Consider the following 12,063-nt stretch of genomic DNA (forward strand, 5'->3'; position numbering starts at 1 on the left):
TTTATGACCCCAGAAAACTTGACAGTTGAAAACCACGTGCATGGCAGCAGGAGGTGAAGATTTAAAACTTCAAGAGCTCCAAGAAGTGAAATACTATCAATGCAGAGAGACTAAACAGACATTTAAAACATCAAATAATTAAACCTTAGAACATGGCAGAGGAAACTCCTGGGAGAACATTGGACCAACTTAAAAGAGAACGGACTACAGCAAAGAGCTGCTTTACAAGAGAAGCCAACTATCTCATCTGGAGGCCAAGAGATATGACCAAGTCAGAGCAGAGGAGTTTGCAAAGCTTTCTGATGTGACAAGGAGGTTCACTGAAGCCAATGATGAGTACAGAACTGGTTTGCTGGTAGACATGGAGTCGAATGCTGATGTCAGTACTGAACTACAGCTAGATGATCAACGTTGTTTTGAGTTTGGGTTTGAGATGCTCACCCTCGAATGTGAATAAAGATTTGATGAGGTGAAAAAGTCTGTTCAAGCCCACCTCTGGGCAAACTATGGGCTAGCAGAAATGATGGCTGCTTTTGAGGAAGCGAAAAGAGCCTGTGAATATGCTTCCTCTACTGTAGTACACAATGTTAACTGGGAAGCCTGTGGGATGCATATAAGACTTCTGGAGAAGCTGATTAAGGACTCTGTGAAAACCCTTTTAAACTGGGAACCATGGATTCCCCACACAGTGGAAATTGGCTTCCAGAAACAACTTATGGAGTTAAAGGCAGCTAAAAACAAGCTAGAAGCAAGAAAAAGGGAATTTACAAGTGCACCAAGAACTGCAGAAGATGCAAAGGTTACGGAGCACACAGCTAACAAAGTAGAGCCAGCTGTGCACATCACACCAGTTATGAAGCTCAAACCTACAAAACTCCCTACATTCAGTGGCGATAAAAGAGACTTTTACCGCTGGAAGAAAGACTGGGAAAGTTTGCAGAGGCAAGGAGAACCAGCGGGATCAGTAGAGGTAAAAAAGATTCAACTCCTTGACAGTGTGGATGAAGAGATCATCAAAGAATTGAGACTGTCACACTATAGTACAGCTGAAGATATGTTCAGCGTACTGGAAAACAGGTATGGAAATAAGCCCATAATTGCTATGGAAATAGTAGAAGAACTGAAGAAGTTTCCTCCTGTAAAGGGAAATCGACCCAGTAAGGTAATCGATCTAATCCAGACTGTGGAGAAGGCTCTGACAGATCTCACAGATCTTGGAAACATTAGTGTACCATAATTTGTTAAGAAAGACAGGCTTGTGCTCATGATCGACCCCAGCGATTGTGTCACATCTGACAACCATTTTGATGCGCTTCTGAAATTCGTGAAAGAACAGGAGAACATATTTGAGAGACTTGAGCAGCTCAGATTATCAGACAGAGTGATATAAAAACCAGATATAGCAGACAGACGAGAAAAGAAATGGAACAAAAAATATGCTTCCACCAGAGCCACAAAGGAAGACAACAGGGGACACATGTGCATTATATGCGGAGATAAGAAGCACAAAGACAGGATTTTCTTCTGCAAGAAATTCAGAGGGCTACAACTTTCTAAGAAGGAATCTGCTGTTAAGCGACTAGGTGCATGCCGGGAGTGCCTTGGATGTCCCAGAGGTAGAGATGACTGTAAAGTCAACTACCTGTGCAAGAATAAAAACTGCAAGAAGGCAGGATGCCTGAACCATCTTTTCTTTCTCCGTCCAAGAGGAGAATGCAAGAAAGGCAATGGTGAGAGACTACAGACAGGTGGTAGACAGCGAAATGACTTAACTGATGAGCAGGTTAAGATCTTAATTGAACTGTCTCCAGCGCAGGCAGAAAGGTGCAAGGAAGCCTTCACCAATAGTACTACAGTGGCAAAAAGCAGTAGTAGTAACCAGTTAGGGCTCCTGGAGCAGAACGGAATTTCTGAGCTTCCCGTAATTATGATGCTAATGGAGGTCACTGCCAATGAAGGGGAGAAAATTGGAACCCTGATAGACCTCGCATCAGACACCAACTACATCACTCATAAAGCCGCCGGCCGACTGAACCTGAGAAGTGAGAGAGTAACTCTGGTTATGCATGGAGTTGGTGGAATGACAACTAGAGTACGCACAAGAAGATATCTTCTCAAAGTCAGAGTCAAGGCTCCCACGGGTACTCTCAGAGCTCACGAGCTTGTTTGCTATGGTCTAAAAGAGATAGCTAAAGTACTATATGTAGTCAGACCTGAACAGCTAAAGAGATTCTTCCCAGAGGTTGAACTGGAGGAGTTAAGGAGACCAGAAGAGATCGATCTTCCCATCAGTCATCGAGAAGGAAGGCTTGCTCCTCAAAGAGTGAAAGCTGTTGGAGACCTCGTCCTATGGGAAAGTCCTCTTGGCAAGACTGTGGGTGGCGCACATCCTGATTTGCTTGAACAGGTACATGTGAGAGCGTACAAGTCTAAAACACACTTTGCTCGTTCTATGAGGACAGCTGCAGTGAGGTATGAAGAGGTCACCAAGGACCTTGAGAGCTCAATCAAGATAAAGACCCCGGAGATGCACCACAACACCGTAGTAGAGACCAGGTATACAGCTGCCAGCAAACGGGAGTTCCTGGAACGGTGGAAATGGGACAGCATCGGTGCAGCATGTGAGCCAAAATGTGGTGGCTGTCACTGTGATAACCAGGTAGAGAAGGAGATGACCAGCAGAGGAGAGAGAGCTTGAGATCATACAGAATGGAAAAGATACTCACTGTAAGTCTGCTTACTGGGATGCAAGATATCCTTGGAGAGAGGACCCAAACTTCTCTTCCCAGCAATAGGATTGGAGTAGAGGCCACTTTTCTGAGAAATGAAAGACAGATTAAGAGAAAGCCACAATGGTATGCTGCCTATATAGAGCAGGTCCATGAGATGCTGGAACTTGGTAGCACCCAAGCACTCAAGTGACAACTCCAGTTTGTCTGGTGTAGCCAGTGGTCCAAAGAAGTGAGCATGAATGATCTGCTGTTAAAGGTTTCAAATGTCAGAGCTGTGCCCATCCGGTTCAGGAGGAGGACTCCTCTGTGGATGATGTACTCACATCCCACAAAAGTTAAAAGAGAGGCTTGACAAGCTCACGGAAGAGGTTTAGAAGATTCTCAAAGGTGGTGGGTTTTCTCTCAAATCGTGGGTCCGGTCAAAGTGGGAGGTCAGAAAGCACAGCTAAGAACCTTGAAACAAGAAAGTCAGCTGAGAAAAGCGAAGCGTTGATCTTCCCAAACCAAATGAAGGATGAAGACAGTAAGGCCTTAGGCATTGGGTAACTGGTTGAGGAAGGCGTTTCCGGGGAGACGGAAAAACAAACATTAGTGCAGTATAGGTGATCTGACTGCAGCACAGTGCTGATGTAGATCAAAGTTGTAGGTTAAATTTAATGTGAAAGTGTTGAAAAATCTCTGTTTCAACCGGAACAAGAAGGGAAAGCTTCATCAGTGTGGTTAACCACAGGGGTGTCACTGGCATGTGAGCTGATTTTATGTTAAAAAACTCATTGTGTAAACTGCTGATATGTATTGTATATATATATATATATATATATATATATATATATATATATATATATATATATATATATATATATATATATATATATGGTTTACTAATTACTTTGGTTCCAACATTTTGGGGTTATCAGTATTTGTATGACTTGTAGTGTAAAAGAGAAAGTGTATTTTATCGTGTCTTCAGCACGCTGTGCTAATTAGCCATGTGCACGTGGAGAGGAGTGTGCATGACGCTGTATTTCTTTTAAACTTATGTTAAATCTGTAACATTAGTGTGGGATTAAAGGGCCAATTATAGTGGTGGCTCTAATATAATGTTACCTTTTAATTTTCTTTTCATTTTCTTTTGTAAGGTTTTCAACCTGTTTCAGTGCTGAGTCCTTTTTCTTACTGAAGAAAGCTTCAGTGAACAAAGGCAAAGGCAGAATAAACCAAGTTATTCCGGCGTCTCCCGTTCGGGCAGTCGTTGAAGCAGAGACCCCAGAAAACTTGACAGTGTTTATTTGGCAAAATATTTAGCTGGTCTGGACACACTGCAGCCCCATGAGCAATTAAAGAAAATGATTAGGACAGTTTCGCCAAGAAAGCAAACAAATTACCAACAAATCAAATTACGGTAAGCACTAACTTTCATAGTGAAAGGTGGTGCACACTGTCAGCTGGCCTGTGAACACAAAACCAGCATCTGAAAACTAAATAACTGGGTTTTCTAACTATGTAACACATTGGTTTTTACAGCTTTATTTTAATGTCATGGTTCCAGTTTATTTCAATGAATACAAAACATAATGATGCAAATGTATCTGCTATGTATTCAAGCATTACCTAAAGCACTGAGCAGCTCCCAAACAAAAGCAAATTAACATTTCTGTACTTGTCTTTCAAATATCAAACAGTGTTTGTACATTTAAAGAGTTGGACTCTAATTAAACTGTCGCTTTGCCTAATATAACTGTTCCTCACTGAACATTTAAAGGACTTTTGGTTACTGACATTAGTCACTGTGACTCATTACATCCTGTAACTGTTTTGTTGAAATCAGTCAACGCCTCAAACCTAGCGGCACCTTCCCCACTCATACGTACAAGCAAAAAAAACAAACAAACACTTCCCATATCGAAAGTGAACTGTAATTTACAAGACAAGCACAACTAGTATGAAAAGTTCTCAAATCTCAAATCCATACTCGTGTGTGTCTATGCAGCTGTGTAAAGTAAAAAGTAAACAGCAACCCCATCATTATCATCAATTCACCACACACCTTTTCATATTCAGATTTTTATTCAGGTTAATACAGTCACATTCACAATAGTTCAACCTTTCATAAGGAGTTGGCTTTTGCAAAAATACTGTCATATAGTCCTGGTGCATTCTGGGTTTGGACATGTTTTGTCTTTTTGTGGTCAGCAGTGTGTACGACATGCAAGTTGCTGTTACTGTGGAGGTGATTAATATTATTAGAATTTTCCTTTGTGATGTAAAGACTCTTACCAAACAGAAAAAAGTATTGCAAACATTTGAATTGGATTTGTTCGGTGTGTGTGACTTTATAAAGTCATAGATATATGAAGGAGATGCAAAATGCACCGGTACTTAATCACAATGACACAACCCCTGCTGTGCCTCCTTCTACCCTTGATAAGTCAGGTTCACTTAAGTCACTTGCACAGATTTAATACCATGAAAAGTCACTACAGTCGGTCGTAAAATTAATATTCTAAAAGTTAGTAACACTCAGGTTGTTTCAGTTTTTCTTAGGGAAACAGAAACAACTAATAGCTCACATTACATAAGGACTGGAAAGGAAATGAAAGACACAGAGGACAGAAGAGGACAGGAGTAAGTCTAGGTGAAGGGTTGTGTCATTAATCTTATAAAGGGTGAAGCAGAACCTTCAGAATGCAAATGAAACTATTAGTCTTATCAGAACAAAAGTCTTGGGCAGACTTATCGGGGAAATTTAGAGGCGAAAAGAAAATATGTCTTGATAGAATATTTTGGTCAATCTAAAAAATACCACAAAAAGCATTTTCTGGAGACCAAAGTGGAGCATTAAAGTTCACTGCCACTCAGATTCATGAGCAGTTTTTGGTGTGGAAGCAGTGATGCATTTGGAAAACTGTGCTTGGACAGATAACGTGGTTACTAAGACCAATATTTAGCAGAAAATATGATCAAACCCTCTATTTTTGGATGTGGAGGGAATGCAGTACCTTTTATGATGCCCCCATACCTGATTCAGTTTGTACAGACAAGGAAAAAAAAAGTTACACATTGTTCCCTTTGGTTATGGTGGTCATTTTTCATGTGTGACATATTAGCAAGGACTCCCCGGGGCTGGGTACACAGTTGCCAGAAAAAACTATGCAGACCCTTTGGAATGATCGGGTTTTCCGCATAAATTGGTCCTGAAATATGGTCTGACTTTCATCTAAATGTAAGCGTCACAGTGTGCGTAAGCTAATTACACACAAAAAATGGAAATATGTTGTGTCTTTTCCAAAGGCCCTCAATAACACACACACACACACACACACACACACACACACAGTGCTGGTGGAAAAATTTAGTAAATGTTTAGATTGAACCCACTTTGGGAGTATTAACCTCAAGATCTGCACATCAGGAGGAATTTGGGATTGTCTGTGGGGTTAAGGTCTGGATTTTGACTTTGACAGTCCAAAAGGGACATTTTCTGTCTTTCAAGTCATTCAAGTGATTCTGATGAAGATGTTTGTTAGTGTTTACGGTCAATGACTGCGTTTACATGCATACATCTACGTAACCAGGCTAATAAGGAATAAGCTTTCTCTGGTTGATGGGGGAAGAGAGTTTTTTATCGATACTCCTCACATTTTCAGGAGCTACCATAACTTGTTTCTTTTTGACATCTCAATATTTGAACATATTCAGTGAAAATGACAGTAAACTTGCTTCTGACCAGAAGTCAAATTACATAACAATTTCTATGTGGCCTGGACTAGCAGAGCATGTCGGAGGATTGTTAGACACTGAGTTTGACAGCAAAGAGCAGTGGTCTTAATGGTACATTACAGTGTAATTGAGAGAGTTTCTTCTGGTCGTCAGTGAAGAAAGCTGGTCTCTCTGGTAAAGAGACAGAAAGGAATCTCGAGGTGAGACAAGCTGAACTTGCTGAGCCAGCATCTCGTGGGTGTGACAGTCGGTGGGCTCCAGCCTCTTTATATTTGGTTTTGTGATGCTCTGTGGCAGTGATCAATCTGTAGAGTAAAGGTCAACTCTTTCCTGGCTTTTCCTCAAAAGACAGTGTGATGAAACCATTTGTAGTTTCTCTCACTTTCAATCTTCCTGAACCCCCGTTTTGTTTTTACTCTAACTTTACCTGCACTTGTTCTGCCTCTTCAGAGATGTTGGCTCAGTTTTCTTTTGGATTGATTGGCAAAAAAGAGACTTTTTTTTGACATCTGGTGCTTGCTAAGGTGAATAAATGCAACGAGCAGTTTTCAGGAATTGAGACCATGCCTTTTTTTTAACTTCAGTCAGTTTTAGATATTAACAGTTTGAATGTGCATGTGAAATGAAAAACAGAATGGAGTTTTTTCCTTCCCCCTTTACCTATGTATGGGACTGCTGAGCCCATAGCATGATGATACCAGAACCAAAGTATAAAAGTGTCTCTTACCTAATATAATTAACTTTTGCTCTGCATGTTTCTCTCTGTTTCTTTCTCAGCTCTCCAGACCACTCAGCCTCCCAAGGTCCTTTTTCCCCTGGAGAGACAAGACACAGTTATAGAAATCACACCAGGTAAGGACCAACATTTCTACTCTATTTATTGCTTGAGGTGTTCCTTTTTTAAATGTCATGATCATTGGTGTGTGTGCTCTGTAGCGGTTCCTGTTTTTCTGTTGGGACATTATGGACATTTGAGTTATGCCAAGTCTTTTATATATTTGTATAGTATTTTTTTTTTTTTTTATCCATGATGGCAATTCAAGATTCTTCACATAAGCATAAAAACAAATTGAGTAATATTAGAAATTCCATTAGGTTCACAGTGATGACCTCTGTCCTAAGTCCCTTGAGTCAGACAAACCTCCCCAGTCTAGTTACCTTTATAGATAAATGACTCTTAGAGCTGGGATTTTACTTGATACAGTTTTTAAGAAGTCATGCACTTACAACAATTCCTTCAAACTGACTTGTGTTGTCTTTACTCTCCCTAATGTCAAACCAAGGGTTGTGCCATATCACAGAAACCACAACTTTCTAATTTCTCCATCTTATGACTGCGTGCTGACATTTCTTCAGGTGACTCATTTTATGTAACTTGTCCTAAAAAATGGGATTCAGCTCATTTATTCCAACAACAGTTTCTCAGCTATCATAGTGCCAGAATCCTGCTTCATCCGTCCATAAAGCATGTATATTAGCATTCTGAAAGACAGTGGGTACTGCCTAGACCCAAAGCCATCCGAGATCACCAGTACATCCACACATGCCAACTTATGATTATGCTTAAGGAGAAGACTACAACAAAAGTCATGGTTGAGATAGACCTGTAAAATAACTAAGTGAGGAGAGAAGCGTGCTTAATGTTACAACCACAAAGCAAGCAGCTATTGCTATGGATGCCCATAAAAGACACCTCACAGCCAGAAGGTACATTTACTTATTTGGAATCCTTTGGCCAGCTGCACTCTTTCTTGACAAGTTTGCATGTTCTCCCTGTGCTTGTGTGGGTTGGATCCAGGTTCTCTGGTTTCCTCCCACAGACTAAAGACCTTCATGTTAGCTTGACTGGTGACTGTAAATTCTCCGTGGGTAAGAACGGTTGTCTTTCTGTGTATGTCTCTTTGTGTTTGTCCTGAGGTAAATGGCTGGGATAGACTGTAGCCCCCTGTGACCCTGAACAGGATAAGCGATTACAGATATTGCATAGATAGATGGCATCCACTGCTCATTCCAACCTTCAAACCCTAATTTTCATCTAGTTACATAAAGGCCACACTGACAGTGGATGTAAGTCTGCGTGAGTTTCATAATCATCAAATGTAAAATTATAGTATAAATATATATAATTCTTTGGGATACTGGTCCATGAATACTGTCCTTTTTTCGTCTTCTTTTATTGTTATTTCTTTTGCATGGGGACAGTTTTTAGGGACCAGTGGGCACCTGTGGTTTAGAGTCCGGCCACTGTGTGAAATCCACCTCATCATCGGCCCTTGTTTGTGGAAGCTGGATAAAGAATGACTTTACTGATTGGGAGGATGGCGTGTGGGGACAATGCCTCTATCTGGGGGGAGGTCAGAGGTCAGATTCAGCTACAGAGCAGCTGCCCTGAAGCTGCCGGGGAATTGGTGCCTTGTCTCAGACAGTTGAAAGATGGTGCCTCAGTGAGCGTTAGATGTCCTCCGGCTCTCTGCTTATTCCAGGCCTGCTGTGTTTTTGTGAATTTAAAACCTCTAGACAGCGATTGACAATAAGTTTTGAGCAGATACCTACTCAGTCTAATTTACCTTATGCTAATCCTGCCCTTGCTGCAGCGCTGCCTTATCTAACTGGCAGTCAAATGTAGTCTCTTTACTTTACTTTCAGATTTCAGATTAAGAGTAAAGAATATTTGGATTCACTGTTTAAAAATCAAGAAGAAACACAACTAAAATAAGAAATGAAAGGGATCTTAATATGGTTGGAGTTGAACAAATGCGAGGCACTTTGAGTCAGTTCTGTTTTTAATCAGATATAGGACAGATTTTGATTTAAAAACAATGCAGCAACACTCCGTTAATGATCTCTCTCTCATTCAGCGTTTCACTGTCCCATCTGAAGCCCTTTGTTACGCACAGGCACTGTTGGAGGAAGCTCATTAGAAGACTGCTTCTGCGTATACTTGGCAGATCAATTGCGGTTGTCAGGGAGAAATTTACCTGGGCCAATCAGGTTTCTCTAATCCCCCGTCCTGATTTCAGAAACCAGGTTTTCCCCTTTACCACAGTGAAGAAATCAGCTTTCCAGAGAAAGTCGACTGTAACCTGGTTACTTACGTGCATGTAAACACACTGACAGTGTGTTGTGTTCTGCTTTGGGTCTGGTTGACTGACTTCATTGCTAGCTGTGTGTGTCTGTGTGTGTGTGTTCACGTGCATAGGTGCGTGCGCGCATGTGTGTGTCCTGCTGTTCAGCGGTCTCTGACAATGTTAGCGTAGCAGGCAGAAATGTGTTTGGATGTGTGTACAAGTGTGTGTTTTTCTCTGCTATGTGTGTTAACCATTTACTCCAGATTGATGTAGTAACAAATAGGCCCTAAGGCCTCTGTGCACTGATTGCAGCAGGGACACCTTTTAATGGGCTCCACAAATTCACCACCCTGATACCCCCATCACCAACACACACACACACACACACACACACACACACACACACACAAAATAATGAAAATACCCATAGGAATAAAGTCTGCAAAAAAACACACATTCCCTCATACACACACACAAACACTATGACCCTGCAGTAAATTTTTAATTATCATCTTGTTTTAACCTTAGGGAGTTTTACATCAGCAACAACAGTTTTGTTGTTAATTCTCCTCCTCCCCTTCTCTCTTCTTCTCCTCTGCTTTTTTCTTATTACAATTTTTTTCTTCATTCCTAGATTCTTCCTTTTTAATGATGGGACCTTTGCTTTCTTTTCTTGTAACTTTCTATTTCTAATGCTTTGGCTTATGAAGACTTTTCATTACTTCTACTACTAATTTACTTTACAATACTCTACTACTTTTCCTTTTGGCTGTTCCCTTTCAGGAGTCCATTAACATGTCCATTATCAACATGTCCATTGAAATCTGCACCAATCACCTCTCTCACCTATGTCGATGCTCTGCATCACTTCATCTAATTCAGTCCAGAATTTCTCCTTCTCTTCTAACTCACATCCTACCTGTGGGGCATAACCACTAACAACACTGAACATCACTCCTTCAATTTCCAGCTTCAGACTCCTCAACATGTCTGATACTCTTTTCACCTCTAGAACATTCCTCACCAACTCCTCTTTCAGGATAACTCCTACTCCATTTCTCTTCCTATCTGTCCCATGTTAAAACAACTTAAACCCTGCTCCTAAGCTTCTAGCCTTTCTACCTTTCCACCTGGTCTCCTGGACACACAGTATATCCACCTTCCTTCTCTGCATCATGTCAATCAACTCTCTATCCTTCCCTGTCATAGTACCAACATTCAAAGTCCCTGCTTTCAGTCGTAAACGCTTATCTTTCCTCTTCTCTCTCTGCCTACGAACAAGCCTTCCTCCTCTCCTTCTTTAACCAACAGTAGCCCAATTTCCAACTTTCGGTACCCTGTAGGTCAACAGGGCCGGTGGCGGTCGTTGTTAACCCGGGCTCCGACCGATCCAGTATAGAAGTCATTGTCATGATTCGCATTTTTAATTTGGCATGTGTTTTTCATCGGATGCCCTTCCTGACACAACCCTCTGCATTTATCCAGACTTGGGCAAGAAGACACTGGCTTGTTTCCCCTTGCGGTTGCATTAAGACTATTCATTGCAATCACAAACAAAAAGAAAAGCCTGAGGAGTAACTTGCACATCCCCTCCGATAAATGTGTGTCAGTAGTACATGCAACACTATAGTTAACAATGACTAGCATATACATTTGTTACTGGTGAAAGCATTAGGCCACTGACAGATCACTTTAAATTTAAAGGCACAATCCCTAATTTGTGGCATATTGTATACAATTGGCATCCAGCATGGAGCTGCTGTTAAAATGGGCAGTTGTAGCTTAGTTGGAAGAACAGTTTTCCATGAACCATAAGCTCTGTGGTTTGACTCCAAGTCCTCCTGGTTACAGGTTGACCTGTCCCTGGGCAACTCCAGTGTTGTCCCCAGTGTCTGCCACTAAACTGTACGTTGCTTTATATGAAGGGATGCTGCTAAATGAAGTAATTGTAATTGTAATAGGTTGGACACTCCTGGAGATTCCTGGAGAGGTAGTATATATGCAGTTTTGCTGCCTTGCTACTGTATCTGCGTTGTCATCCTCCCCTGAGCCTGGTTCTGCTGGAGGTTTCTTCCGGTAAAGGGAGGTTTTCCTCTCCACTGTTGCCTAGGGCTTGCTCCAGGCGGGATTGTTGGGTTCTCTCTATACATCTTTGTGGTCTTGACTTTAGTCTGTAAAGTGCCTTGAGATGACTTTGTTGTGAATTGGCACTGTATAAATAAAGTTGATTTGAATTGAATTGAATTAAACCAGTGGTTCTCGATCCATTTCCTAGATCATGTGTGTTCAGTCGATCAAAAAAACCACTAAAGACTACCTGAACTCACAGCTATGAACAGGAAATATACATTGTCTGTGCTAAAGCTTTCTTAGGAAAGCTAGACTCAGTCCTACTGTTCTGAAAAATCCTGTTGAAGGCTCAACTGTCGAACAGCAGGTTCTTCCTCTTTACATTCAGGATCAGACTCTAGTTTACAGATCACTTTAATTACTGTCTTACTCTATTCACTTTTCCAGCTACAAACATAAAGTAGAACAAGCCT

At 41.2% G+C, this 12,063-nt stretch overlaps 1 protein-coding gene across 4 annotated transcripts in view; it reads left to right on the plus strand.

The window, feature by feature from the left end:
- il1rapl2 (interleukin 1 receptor accessory protein-like 2) overlaps window positions 1-12,063 on the plus strand; it is a 373,161-nt gene that overhangs the window by 306,523 nt on the left and 54,575 nt on the right. For all 4 annotated transcript variants that reach the window (XR_010915419.1, XM_067518983.1, XM_067518984.1 and 1 more), the window contains one exon: window positions 7,230-7,304. Coding sequence is in view for 3 of the 4 variants with exons in the window: in XM_067518983.1 (XP_067375084.1) it covers window positions 7,230-7,304 (75 nt within the window). In the remaining variant the exon portion in view is untranslated. The remainder of the gene's footprint in view (window positions 1-7,229; window positions 7,305-12,063) is intronic.

This window comes from Channa argus, chromosome 10, assembly GCF_033026475.1.
Source record: "Channa argus isolate prfri chromosome 10, Channa argus male v1.0, whole genome shotgun sequence".
In the NCBI taxonomy this organism is placed as follows: Eukaryota; Metazoa; Chordata; class Actinopteri; order Anabantiformes; family Channidae; genus Channa; species Channa argus.